This window comes from Chamaea fasciata, unplaced genomic scaffold, assembly GCF_029207755.1.
Source record: "Chamaea fasciata isolate MVZ Bird 193981 ecotype frontalis unplaced genomic scaffold, bChaFas1.0.hap1 SCAF_2, whole genome shotgun sequence".
NCBI classification, from domain to species: Eukaryota; Metazoa; Chordata; class Aves; order Passeriformes; family Sylviidae; genus Chamaea; species Chamaea fasciata.
In genome coordinates, this window is record NW_027094087.1 from 87,641,680 (window position 1) to 87,656,408 (window position 14,729).

A 14,729-nucleotide genomic window follows, 5' to 3' on the forward strand; every position below is an offset into this window, starting at 1 on the left:
ATTTAAATGTGATTCTATTAACTTGTAAGCGTAGTGTTTTACATTTTAACAATAGAACAAATCAAATCTATTCTTGAATTCAGTTTTTAAGACTTGTAAAGCAGCATCAGCAAGTGAGAAGGAACAGTTCAAGAATTTTCTTTGTATTTTGTTTCTGCCCTTTGTCAAAATTTTATTTCCACCCTGTTAGGTTGTACCACCAGTTATCTCATCCATAACAAGCAGAGTTGTAGAAGATATTAAATCTTAAACAGAAGTAAGTACGGTACTCCTGGAAATAAAGCAAAAGTTTGATAGGTTGTGTCAGAAGGACCTGCAGTTATTATTATAATTTATTATTTGTTAAGCACTGACAATGTGCTCAGTTCTGCTGATTAAGTTTTTCTGAGCAAGTTCTACTGATCATCTTCTGAGGACAACACACTGTACTACAAAGAAGATATGTGACAGCTATCAAGAATTTTGCTTTCAAGACTCACTTAGCAAAACAATTACATGCCAGTTATGCAGGTTTTATGGAAAAAAAGAGAGAAAATGCATAAACTGAGTAAATATCATGACTTTTGTGTTCGCTAATTTTCCTACTCCAGATCTCTCACTTCACCTCTCTCTGACAATCTCAAAGTTACAGTGAGATTTGAAGAAGATCTAAAGCCCCATCCCTGCTTATATTCAGTTATAAGCATCATGTTATATTAGAGGCAAGCACACAGGCTGTATTGTTAGAATCTGTCTTTGAATCTGGGACTCACTCCCCAGCAAGAGCAGAGATGGCTGATTGGGGCTAGCCTGAGACAGACAAAAATCAGAACAACTTCAGACTCACACATAGATTTCCTTCATGACACAAAGCATATCAGACAGAGCTAGCCTATGCTCTACCCATAGGTGGTGATCTGACCTTGTAAAGACATTTGGGGTGCAGGTGCCTCAAGGGAGCCTTCGTATCCTTGCTAGGCTCTCAGGGCTGTTTCTCTAACAGACCTGTTGTTACGTTTCTCCAGTCTGAGATACAGGCACGTTTTGCAGGGCATGTAGGAACCAGGGATGTTGTGTTTCTGGTGGTCTAGAGGCACTGCAGATATTCTGTTCCTGTGAACTTTGTGTCTGGTTTATATCTACTTTAGTATGTAAAGAAATCACCGTTTCTTCCTCCACCTTTACCCTCAGATCATTTATGTATAGTTTACCTCCATGGTGGAAGATTCCCCAAAACAGGCACTTGATGGCAAAATAATGTCCATGCATCTGTGTATGCACAGCAAGGGACATGGCTGATGACTGCTCTAAGAATCTCTGGCCAAATTTGGGTGTCAGGAGGATGCCAAACAGTCATTGTCCCTTGCCCCAGCCCAGCAACACCTAGGCTTTCAAACCACAGCGCTGCCAGGATTCCAGCCGTGCAGATGCTCTTAGAAGAAAAACTCCCTTTTGTCTGCTTCTATGCTTTAGCCTGCACACTTCCCTAAATCCTGCCAGTATGCTTTTCTTTTTTCTTTTTTTTTTTTGGACTGACAGAAGTGAGTTCTTATATAAATCTTTTGTGTGAAGATCAAACTGCGTGCATGTAGAACTATTTTTTTTAGGGGAAAATTTGCCCTAAAATAATTATTCCATGTTATCCTCCCAGAGCAGTCTGCACTACCTTTTAAAATGCATCCAAGGCCACCCTCAAGACCAGACTCAACACTGTCAGGTGGCGGGCTGCATCTGAAGTCTCTGTACATGCAGCGAGGGCAGAGCGTGGGCAGCCCAGGGCAGGATTGGGGTCAGGGGCAATGCAGCTGGAAGGGACCGTAATCTGAGTTGCTCCTTGTAGACAATGTCAGCCTTTGTACTGATAGAAACTTGTGGGGCAACTCAGGAGCCGAGCTGGGTCATGTGAAAAAGGTGTTTCTTTACCTAGCCAGCTTGGACTCCTCAAGCATCCAGCTGGCAGACCCCGAGGTTTCAGTCAAATCTTGTAAGTTAACATTAGTTTACTAATAGACCGAGGAGTGGAGGATTTGGTTGAGAAAACATAGCCTTTCATTCATAAGCTCAGAAACCCTTGTAATGGAGAGGAGAATCAGCAAAAATGATCGACTGATAACAGTACTATTGGGAAATTCTTTTTTAAAAAAGAAAATACTAAAGAAAGTAGCCCCAAATGGCAGTACAACAGCAGTTTTAGGGTCAATTTCAGTGCTGTTTTGTGTTTCACTATTTACAATTTAATTACCAGCTAGAAAAATGATCAGATATTAGGCATAGTGAAGTCCCCATGTGTGACACCAAGCAGTAATATAACTCGCTGTAGCAGTTTATCTTTGGGAAGCCTCCCTCTCTCCCTTTTTCGCTATTTCTCTTCATCTCGCTTCCTTCTTATGCCCCCAATTTCCTTAAATACAATACAGTCAGAGTTTGACATCCAGCTCTAATTTTCCCAGAAGGGGCAGACCTTAAAAAGCAGCACAAGTCCTTTTACTCAGGACCATAAAAATGGACTTGTGCTCCAGTGCAGCCATCTAATAGACAGATGAATCAATTCCATAAATATAAAAACATTCTACCTGTGTCCATCCCCCAGCAAAGCTTTTGCCAAAGCTGGAACAAAACTCTAATCTAGCCTTTATTAAAGTGGAGAAAAATCAACTTCCTTTCACTCCCCCATTCATTTTCCACCACTGTGATTTTCTAAATTTCAGGCAGGCCTGTGACCAAGAGCTGCAGGGCCAAAAGTGGCTGGATGTGCCATATTCCTGGCCCAAATGGAAGCAGGAAATACTAAACATCTTGCATGGAAGCCTGTTCTCATCAGGTTTATAGCCCAGCTTTTTTCATCAAAAGCAGTGAGGATAGTACACAGCTCAGAAATGCATCCAAGCATATGGGAGTCTCTGTACACTAATCCTCCTTTTGAGCTTCATCCAGCACTAAATCAGAGCCACACCGGAGAGAGAAATAATGCAATAACTTGTGGAAAATACATGGCTCCTCTCTGTAAGGGTATGGAAACTCAAACGTGACTCCCTTTCCTCCTTAAAAATTGTTAGAGGAATATTAACAGCATAAAGCATGACAGAGACTGGAAAAGAACAGAAGTCAGATACCTTTTAAACTTGCCTGCCCTGGGACTATACATCCCGATGCAGCATAGGCCACATGAATAGGGCAGTCTTTGCTGGGACAGCACCAACAACCTTGGAAGAGTAACACGATAATGACACAGGTGACAAAACTCACCTGAGAGGCTAAGAAAACCCTGTTCTGCAGAGTTAACCTGCACCGTGCTCACAGCATTGTAACTGCAGCCACCACTTCAAGAGATCCCTTGAGAGCGTCGCTGCTGGAATGCTGGGGAAGAAGGGCTGCACAAACTTATTTTCTCAGACATAATACAGGGCTCTCTGTCTGAGGGAGAGAAAGGGCTTTGCTGAGCTCATCCAAGGACAAGAGGGCCCTATGGCTGCACCAAGGCCCGAAGAGTGTGCTGTCACTGCTGCCGTGCACGTGGGAGCAGAACAGGCAGAGTGGTGACACCCCACTCTCCCTCCCAACCTCTGGCCTCACCTACTGAAAACAAAAACAACAGAAAAAAACAGTAAGAGAAGATCTACACCAACTTCTGAATACACTGCAGCAGGGAAGCACAGACTGACCAGGGTTTGAGCCCTTCATTCCTTTTCCCATATGTCCAAAGAAAAAAAAAATTTCAAAGAAGCCCAACCCTGATCCACAGGTTCCAAACGCCACTCTCTGGACCTCAGACAGGTGACAGAAAGAAAAATTTTAACAGATCTTGCTTCAGGAGTGCTGATGTATTAGGGAGCTGAAAAAGAGCTGCCAGCTGACAAAATGACGTGGGTAGTTAAGGATACAAGTTAGGAGAGGGATTGGCCATGTAATTAGCAACAGGAAAAATAAATGCAGCATCAAGCACGCAAGCAGGTACACGTGCAGAGCCAACTTAGAACTTGTAAACAGCCTATTGTTTCTGTGCATAAGGACTTGCAAACAGCCTATTGTTTCCGTACATAAACATCTTCAAACTAGAATTTTCTTGATCACATTTATTGCCTTCTCCTGATTAAAACTGAGAGAAATCCTTTTTTACTTTTTTTTTTTCCTAAAAGAAAGAAATCAATATTTGACTCCTAGTTCTTGAAAATTATTGACCAGAATCTTGTTTGGCATAACTCAGCCTCACTATGACAATTAATTCTGTGAACAATATAATCATAGTTATCACAGAATTACAGAATCGCAGAATTGTTTAGGTTGGAAGGGACTTCAAAGACCATCTAGTCCAACCCCTCTGTCATGCGCAGGGACACCTTCCGCTAGACCAGGTTGCTCGAAGTCCTATCTAACTCGGCCTTTAACAATTCCAGGGATGGGGTATCCACAGTTTCTCTGGACAACCTGTTCCAGTGCCTCACCAGCTTCTTTGTGAAGGATTTCTTCCTAATATCTAAACATACCCTCTCTCAGTTTAAAACTAAATTGCCATCTACAAAGCAGAGCATCTTTACCCAAGCTTAAGATTTTCTCCCATATGCTGTTTCTTTAGAACAACTTGTCTTCCTCTTTTTCTTTTTTTTTTTTTTTTTCTTTTTTTTTTTCACAATATGCATCTGGTTTAAGGTGACTTTTTCTTTCCCAGCATATGGAGCTGAATGATTATGATGATTTAGATTTATTTAAAATCACAGCCTATTAAATGGAAAAATAAATGCTAATATGTTGATATGGTTTAGTTCTGAATGAACTATTGATACGAATGAGTAGTTTCTTCTATCATAATTACTCTTTATTAAATAAATATATTTTGAATTAGAGATCCTTGATTAGAAAATCACATTTTTGTCTGAAAACTGTTTCCCTGATGCTAGTATGAGAAATACCTTACATTACTCTATGAAAAAAAAAAAAAAAGCTGGTGAAATTATTCTATTTTTTATCTTTTCCTTTGCTCTGTGAATTTGGCAGTGCTTTGTGCATATTCCCTTTCACTGCTTCTCTCCTCTAATCAGTTAAGTGAGGCTCTTTCCCCTCTGTTGTTTGTGTGGATCTGTCACATAGCACCTAGAGACAGAAAAAAAACATTTTAAATAGTAAAATGCAAAACACAAAAACTAAAGGATTGAGGATCAGATACCTGAAACTCCTCTCAACATTTTCTTTTAAGCTGAGCACGTTTCAGATTAATGGTGACTCTTTAACATAAATAATGATCTAATGAAATAAATATGAAATTGAAAAAATCATAAAAAGAATTTTACATTTAAGAATGCCATCTGTGTAACACTTAGCCTAACAATGAAATCATTTCAGTGCCAAAACAGCTCACTCTGCTTCCAGCACAAGTTACAGGAGAGGGTAATGGCTTTGCAAAATGGCATAAAAGTCTGAGTTCAATCACAGAAGGAACACCTGGGTTCAAACTCACTCTGCTTCACACAGACAATGGATCTCACACATGAGTTTCGAACTCACCCTTGCTAATGCTTCCACCTCGAGTCATCACAAATTTTTCAGAAAGCTGACGATTTTTATTGCAAGGAAACTTAGATATCAGAGGAGAAGATTTTGTGGGTTACACAGATACAGTCATATTACATTGATTCTCTTCTTTCCAGCTGTGGAATCCAGAGTCTGTATCATCTGACTGAAGTGCACGGGACTCAGAAAAAAAACCCTGTTTATCTGTGGCAAGAAAAACTCCCTCATAATGCACTTAGGAGTTAACACCAGACCACCCATCAGTTTTTAGGACCAGTGTCCTAAGCTGCAGGTCTGTCTGGGCACACACTGGGAAGCTCTGTGTCACAGAATGGAGATGCTGTTTCTGTGAACAGGGAAGCCAAGTTCTTGCCATGTGCAAGGCGGCGTAGCAGAGCCATGCAGAACACAATGGAGATTGTTTGTTTATACCAGCCAAAGAGAAGAGAACATATTTGTTTTGAGTGAGCTGTGTTAGAATACATATTGTTGTATATGCCCAGGCCTCATTACACCATGCTAGTCTTCAATATGGATCAGATCCTAAAACTGCTCAACATACTGAAATAAATGTGAGTTCTACCCACAGAACATCTCCAGACTTAGGCCTCATGTCTGTCAATGCCATCTCAAAAAAACAAATGTTCAAAGAAGAAAAACAACAAAAGTATCTTAGAGACTGTGGAGGATGCTCACGTGTGGTAGATGCCTTTCAAGGGTATGCTAGGGAACTACTTGGAGAGAGAGAGAAATCCACATACCAAGACTGGAGAAAAGAGTGAGCCTGAAAAAAAGGAGAGAGAAATAAGTTTCACCGAAAGAAATATTTCTTATTTGTGTCTCAGAAGTTACTCTGAAAGCAAAAGGAAATTCTTTCTTCACATCAGCAATGAGGCCACACTAACATCTTCCTAGGCAAAGGTGGCCACAGCTCAAATTTTGCTTATAGATATAATCGTCAGGGCATTCACAGAGGAAGAGTTAAAGTGCTATTCAATAAACAACCTGAAGTACTGTATGCTGTATTCATATAAGGAAAGGTATGAGCCAAGGGAGAGAGATGTTCAGCTACAATCAAAGAGGATCTAAGCCTAACTGAGCACTCACATGACAGTTGGGATCATTTCGGATCCCTTCCAATGAAGATAAAATAGCATCAAAAGCAGAGAGGTTTTTTTTCTTTCTTTTAAGGATGAAAACACAACATCATTAGTCAAATTTACTCTGAACTTCCACCTCCTCATGTTGATTTGTACTCAGGTTCAGTAAACATATCTTTCCATCAAGGTAAATAAATGTAAAAGCCCATCAGTAACTTAATTGCTTAACGATGGATGCAGTGTGGGGTGTAACAGTGTTTCTGACTACACTGTTGATGTTAACGACCTCTCAAAAACACCTATTATACAGCTTGGCAATAAAAAAAATCTGTTCCTTCCTGAAAATCCGCTTATAAAATTTCAACCATTTTTTCCTGATGTTGGGGAGGGGGTGGAAACCCCTGAGGACAATTTTTCAGATGCACTGATGTAAAATGGAGTTTATTCATTTGAGATGCCATCCTGTGTGGGCCTGCATGGCCCAGGGAAATTAGGCTCGAGAGAAGTGGGGGGTCCACAGTGAGGGCAAAAGTTACACAGCCTGTAGAAAACATCTCCAAATTAAAATGCCCGTGGTCCTGAGTGGGACCATTCGCTGGGAGGGGTGGAGGGCTCAGTCCACAGATGTCAGGCAGGAGCCTGATCCCGCATGCATAGCACACACCTACGGACATCTGAGAATGTGCCCTCCTCCTCTGTCCTTGCACACCTAGAGCCCTGGATTGAGGACCCATGGGAGAAAGCAGTTGTTCCCATTAAAACCAAGCCGTTTAATAGAGGTGAAGGCAAAATCAGCTCTCCAGTGAGACAACGGTGAGGAAGGAGAGTATGCCAAGCATCTGAGAGTGAAATCTGGCTCACGGTGGGCAGGCAGGCACAGTGCAGAGGCACAGCTGCCAGCCTGACATGATGGATCAGAAAAGCTACTAAGGAGCTGTGAGAGTCCAGGCAATTGAAACAAAGGAGAACATGAAAAGGCAATAGGTCAGACCTTCTTTGCAATCTATCAATTAAACAAGCATCCACTTCCAAAGGAGTATGATGTCCTCAGCAGTAGATATCCCAGCACGTGATTGCTACTGTGATGGAGGGACAGACTTACCAAAAGGAATTAATAATTATAATTACTAGTAGTGCTAATAATTTAGTTGAAGTTGCTCTTTAGTGAATCCCTCTGCAGAAATAACATGGCTGGGCATTTTGCCTTAATTCTATAGTCCCATACCAGCTTTACTGAGCCTGTTGGAAAACAAAGGTGTGTTCAAATCTGTCCATTACATGGGAGGCTTGTGCCAAAATCTTGCCTTCCTTCAGTTAGGCAGCAGTGGTGAGTGCAACAGTGTTGGCTTCAACTGCTTTCCCCAAAACCATGAAGCTTTCAGAAACATTCATTTCTGCTGGCATCACTCAACAGCTCATTGTTAGGATTTGTTCTCATCGGCATGCATGAACTGAGACTGATGTACAGGGTGATCCAGAGTGACAGCCTTCAGCCCCAAAAGTGGATACCTGCTTCCCTTAGAGTCCAGGGACTCACACTTGACTCAGAAGGATATATGCAAAAATTATCTTTCCTCTCTCATTTGCTCGTGTTAAGGCTAAGTGTGTTCAGCCAAATTAGCAATCAGACAAACTGTGCACGCGGAAATCTGCACTTGTACAAACTGAGCATTTTTTTTTTTGTAACATTCCAAGATTAAATATCTTGACAAAAGATGAAAACCATTTAACAAATCTGCCTCTAGAGAAAAGTAACATTTTTTATTCCATTTACTGTCAAACGACATATAGTTGAACACAGTCCTATAGGTTGATTTGTTGCTTTAAATAATGTCACTAACATCCAGATATCAATGTGAAAAAAGAGTTCATATTGAGCTAGATTCAATTACAGACCTAGAAACTGAAATTAAGTCTGATGTTACATGCTTAATTCATGTTTGTGTGACTGAGAAAGGGAGTATCTGGTTTACCTTGAATTTCCTGTCTTAGTGTGGTGAAAACATGACCCATCACATTAATTAAAAAATAGTTTTCAAATGTAACTTAAGTGGTATTGCACTGGCAGGAGGAGACAAACACCTTTTTGTCCTTGACATGTTATGTGATATAAAGGAAGCTGTTCAATAGCTTTTTCCTCTATTCCAAGGTATGTCTTACAATTCTCACTGAAGAACAGGAAAAAAGGTATGATGACACCTCACAATGAGAAGCCAAAGATTGCGCTTTACTTAAAAAAATTTTAAGCATTTATTCCTCAAAACCCATAACCCTCTTCTGACCACACTCTTTAAATAGGTCCCTATAGGTAGTTATCACTTATTTTATGCAAGTCTATATTTATCTAATTTGAGCATTATACGCAGGTTGGTATTTTCACGTTTAATACCCCCAAAATACCATATCATAGCAATGGACTTTCAACCAGCACACATTTGACTACTGATTTCACATATGCGGCTGGGACTAACTTTTCTCCTAATATGGTGATGGCACAGGCACTATTTAAATGATTCCTGAGCCTTGTAAATATACACCAGATGTATCTTTTGTAAATGTTACATTTTTCAACATCTCAGCATTTGTGAATAGTTGAAAGCTGTGCCAGCCATGCTTTAATGGGGCACAGAAGCGTACTGCATTCAAAGAAATGGCACACCATTGCAATAGTCAAAATTACAAGTGCTGTCAAAAAGATACATTTTTCCTTTATTGATTAGCACCAGGTAATACAGTGCTTCACATCGTACCTTCATACGTGCCTCTTTCAGCTGACAATATTTCCGTGCACATGGGTAACACAGGGAGGGATGGGGAACTTCCAGGGCTGCACTGGAGAAGAAGGGCAGAGAGGCGTGGAGAGCCACATGTGTCCATCACCTCACCCACTATGATGGTCAGAGGTGGTGGCAGAAGAGCTGTGGGAGCCACCACTCCCACAGCCATGGTTACAACTCAGGGCCACAAGGATGTTCCCACCATCCCAGAGCTGGGGAGGGAACAGAGTTCACCTTTCCCACAGGTACTGATGCAGTTTGAAGCTATGACACATTTTCCTGCAGCTCAGGCTGCTGCTTATTGGTCCTCCCTTGTTGCAGAGGTAACTCAGCACCAGCGAGAGTTATCTCCCATTAGGGACCCCTCCGTGAGCACAGGGTGAATTCAGGTGTAAGAAGTCAGTTCCTGGGCTTTTCCAGACCTCTCTTTTTCCCTTAGCTTTTCCTGGATTTCCTGTGTCATTGTAGAAATCTCACAGAACAACCAGGAGCACTTGTGTAACAGGTTATGGAAAATGTGCTCTCTGCACCTTCTACCTCCTGGCACTTGCCCTACCCATCACCACCATATCCAGACTGCCCTCATAGTCTCCCTGTTAGCGCCAGGCAGTAAAAGGAGCTGTCAGAAACCAGCCATCACATTTGCCTAAAAATGCACATTTTTGTAGGATTTGTCCCCCAACTCTCCCGCAGATAAGAGGAAAGACCTTTATAATACGGCACAATTACTCTTATTTGCAAGGCAGAGTGCTTTTGCTCAGTGAATTTTGTGCTGGAATTGCACCATGCGACTCAGTTCAGCAAATCAGCTAAAATCAGAGCTAGGTGACACAGGACAATAAACTTAGAGGGAATGGACTAGACATAATGCCCCACCACAAGTATTATTTCCAAGTTCACAGGCTTGCAAATTAAAATGTCCCTGGATCACTGCCATAAAAAAAGAACATTAAAATCAGGGGAAAAGGTCTGGGCATCTGTTAGAAGCATCTAATATATACCAAATGTGTATGCTGAGCTTCTTAGATATATGCACTGCTGAAATATAGCCTACGATTAATGTAAAAGCAGAAATATTTTAATTGTATTTTTCCATTTGATATTCAAATGAAAAAAATATATCTTATGAAACACAACACTTGGCTTTGCTATTTTAATAAAAAATAAGTTGTTGAGGAAAAGAAAAGCAAAACTACTGATTCCTTTCCTTATGATGATCAAATGAACCTTTCATGTTTGTATCTTATACTTCACTTTTTAGCAATTTGAGGCAAATAGCAGATATCAAAACTTAGTAAATAATCAAAGACTTATTCAGTTTTCCAAACTGTCATGCTGCTTATCTTGTAATAACTGATCTCTTAGGTAGCATAAGCTATTTAATTGCTACTGAAGATTATTTGAATGAAAAAAGAGACGACATTCTCCCTTACCCCTCAAAAAGACAAAACTATATTCTTCAAAAAGACACATGCCGACAGATAGATTCTGATCTCTTCTACACATGCACAAGTGCAGTAGCTAATTTTACAAGATTTGATAGGAGCTGTGTATCTGAGATTACACTCTGTCCTCCAGACTGCACATTCCACATGGAAAATGACTTAATTTGGAAATAAATTTTGCTGCTGATAAATCCAGACTCTCAAGTCTCTGGGCATCCAAAGAACCAAACCTATTAAATTATTGTAAAAAAACAGCTACTGCATTTTAAAGGGACTTTTTACAGTGTTGGCAAAGTGCGTATTCATGTATCCCCCCTGACATGATAGACTGTAATGGCTCCAGTCTGTCATGTCAACCATCTGCATATTAAACAGTCCCTAAGTACACATTGACACAGCAGACCCTAATAGCTCTGAAGCCGTAACAATCTATTGAGTCAATAATATGCATGTTAAAGAGCATCTCCTGTACTTCCATCAGTATCTTTTATCTTTTCCTTAATTTGTATCTTCTTTTTATATGTATATTCAGAGTTAAAGTTTTAGGAACCTTTATCCTGTAATGTGCTGCCACAGATGTGAAACATGTGGCACAGAGAGACACACGCAGTAGCAAAATCCTTCCCTAGTATTGGGGCCAGACCTTAAAATAAGAACTTCAATATTTTTACAGTGACAGAACACATTCCTCCAGATAAGGTGGAAATAGCCCCTCTTTTCTGCTGGGCTGGACCAAAGACAGTGAAAAGCCCTGGAAAGGCTCCTGATGATTTTGCGGGCTTTGGATGGAGCCCAGTGTGATGATACTCATTTCCTATTATACATTTCCTTCTAATTAAATTAAATAGGTCACAGGGGGAAAATAAAACAAAAGACAAATGTATTTACTTACAGTAATATCAACCCCCCAAAAACGGCAATCAAAAACAAGAGAAAAGATAATACAAAACATACTGTCTCTTCATTAACTTGAAATTATGTGTACTACCACAGTCTTAATTCATTCCTGTGTGATCTTGGGATCTTTTATACCACGGAAGACGGAGACTGTTATTTAAGCATACGAAAATGGAGACTTAACTTCTTTTGTCTAGATAACTGGAGGAAAAAAAAATCTAATTTTCTTTTGTTCAACTTCACTTCACCATACCATGCTGTAATCCTCTTGCTCCCTCATCACAGGACTTTCCCTTCTTATTCCAATCTTCTTACTCTCTGAAAGTATCACAATTTAGCTTATACAAAGTGAAACCAAAGTGCAATTTGTGTTTCCAAAATGTAGACCCGAGGACAGGGAGGTCACTTGACCCTATCAGCAGATCTTAGGTGTCCTAACTTCCCTTCTCCTTTCCATTAATTTGATACCGATGTATCTTTGATGCACATAGGGATATATTCCAGCATATTCTTGATTAACTTTCACTCCAGTGAGGGCAGAAGCATGGTACTCTCCCTCTTGCTTTCCAGGAGTGTGCAGTTCATCCTAACCCTGCCTTACACTGTTCCATGTCCCCAAAGCACACCAGACCAGATCATCTACTTCTGTGCCTCATTCAACACAGCATCCCCCAACTTCATGAGAAGCTCTGATGGCACCTGCCTTCTATTAAGTCCTTGGTAACATCTTGTAGCCAAGAGGTTTTTCTTTCCAATGCAACCGCAGGGAAGTGGATCAGATGCCTACTTCCATGTCTAGGGATTTGCCCATCCATGGGGCAGGTCCTCAAAACCTCAAACTAGTGCATAAATTTCATCTTATATGTATTGCCTGTCTACTGTGTGTCTTATCAGGACAGGACTTTCTAAACTATGGATAACACAGTACTCAAAAAAGCCACAGTAGTCACCACTTGACCTTTTTCACTGAAGATATAGCAAGCAGATATAGTTTTGGGCAGGATATGTTTTTCTTCCTAAATGAAAAAAAAAAAGAAAAAAGCTATTGAAAAAAAACCTAAACAAATGAACAAAACCTACAGAATGGGTGCCATTAAAAAAAAAAAAAAAAAGGTCACTGAAAGGTCTGCTATGTTGCCTGTATTTCCTTTAGCTGAGGGAGGCAGCCCCAGTGTATCTCTGGAAGCACTTGTTCCTGACAAGAAAGGGTTCACTGTCAACTCCTTTCTGTGATGCTGCAGTTCATCACCAAATTATGGATGGAGCGCAGTCCTCTCTCTACAATATTATGGGTACATCCATGTCCATTTGAGGAAAATAGGTCCTCTTCAGACCTTCTGCAGGAGCTCTCCTGATTATTCACTCTGGTATTTGCTCTGCAGCAACCCAACAGCCCCGACCAGTCCAGCCCTGGTGAAGATAGGAACATCACACAGCAACCACACAGCAGGTGTGGATCATTTATAACATCCCTTGCTCCTCTGGCACTTCTGGTTGTGCCCGATGAGCCTTGTAGGCTTCCCAGAACTTCACAGAATTACCAGGCAATGGCAAAGAAGGACAGGAGGAGGGCTGCTGACCACACAGCCAGAGTCCTTAAACAAAAAACCTCTGCACCAAGGGTTACTGGTGTGTCACACTCACTCTGGATGGCCAACGTTTCTGGGAATTGTTCCACTGATTTAAGTGGATAGGTTGCCAGTCCAACTTCATGGACTTAGAGCAATCGATACCTGCCACCAAGTGAAAGAAGAGCCACCAGCCTTGGTCCATAAACGAGATAGGTAAGGGAAATGAAGGGAGGGCAAGTGAAAGAAACATAATGCTGTAGGTGAAGTGCTCCATGTTCCCCCAGCAACCTTCTTGTGTGTGCCATGAATGTAAGGGGAGCTCGCTTCCTGCTGCCTTGTCCTCCTCCTTCATAGCCTATTCCATGCCTAGCTGCAGCTGAGCCTACACCAGGCCGGCCTGACCCTGAATGCAAAAATTCCCAATTACTTCAGTCAAGAAGGCTCTGTATCCTCAGGAAAATGCGGGAGAGCAAAATTTGGGTAGGGCTATGATTTCATTGCCTGTGTGCATAGGATGTCTCCTTTCCTACACAGAGGAAAGCTGGCCACTCTTCCCACTTTTTTGGTTCTCAGTGTTCATCACTGCACCTGGAGTTATCTCCCATTTACCAAGGAGTTGATTTAAGTGTCTGACTCAGTCACATATGTTTGGCTCCCTTATTCAGAGTAAGATTTGGCCTACTAGCTGTGAAAACAGCTTATATCACATGTGCTGCAAAGCCTAGCCAGAACAGGCTGAATAAAGGATGAAGTTTAATCATGGAAATGTTGACCTACAAATAGAGAACAAAATGTTAAACCACATGGTATAGGGTGCTGCACGCCCCAAATATCAAGGAGAGGAAAGAAGAATTGAACACATTTGGAAAGTAAAGCTTACTGTTTGGGGTTTGGTTTTTTTTTTTGTTTTTTTTTAATATACATTTTCTTTCTGCATATTCGGAGAGTCAGACCCACACTGTTCCCGCTCGCAATGACACCCTGGCATCCGAAGAACAACATGACACCCACCACAAAATGCTGCTGTTGGCTAGCGCCGTTTAAAGCAGCAAGGTTTCGTGAGGGAGGTGAGACTGCCAAAGGCGGGCAAGTGGGGGTGTCACAGAGAGTGGGACCTGGCTGCCAGCATGACTCCAGTCTACAGGACCTGTACAAACTGGGGAGAGGTAAATGTGACGAGGATTAAAATTCCTTTCATCCGGTGTCCTTGAAGACTAGTCCTGGGTTACCTCTTACAGCTGGGGGGTGAGGGGCTGTTGTCATTATTTACACGTCATCTTTCAGCTGGGACATCCTCACCTTTGTGTGTTTCACACAAAGAAGAGCAGTGTTTCTGGCAGAGGGTCCATTTCCATTTTTAATCACAGCCATCACACAAACAGTCCATCTCACATGATGGGAAAACTTTCTCATAGGCTTTATTTAACATAATTTTGGGTGTTGCAAAGGACAAAG

At 41.3% G+C, this 14,729-nt stretch overlaps 1 protein-coding gene across 21 annotated transcripts in view; it reads right to left on the reverse strand.

The window, feature by feature from the left end:
• Positions 1 to 14,729, reverse strand: part of ERICH2 (glutamate rich 2) — a 40,847-nt gene that overhangs the window by 8,689 nt on the left and 17,429 nt on the right. For 11 of the 21 annotated variants that reach the window (XR_010719460.1, XR_010719461.1, XR_010719459.1 and 8 more), the window contains one exon: positions 6,181 to 6,268. The exons of 6 other annotated variants lie outside the window; for them this stretch is intronic. Coding sequence is in view for 6 of the 15 variants with exons in the window: in XM_066176645.1 (XP_066032742.1) it covers positions 6,197 to 6,268 (72 nt within the window). In the remaining 9 variants the exon portion in view is untranslated. Of the gene's footprint in view, positions 1 to 6,180; positions 6,269 to 12,702; positions 12,720 to 14,729 lie in introns of those variants that run through there. 4 more of the 21 variants (XM_066176647.1, XM_066176638.1, XM_066176633.1 and 1 more) reach the window with 2 other exon arrangements.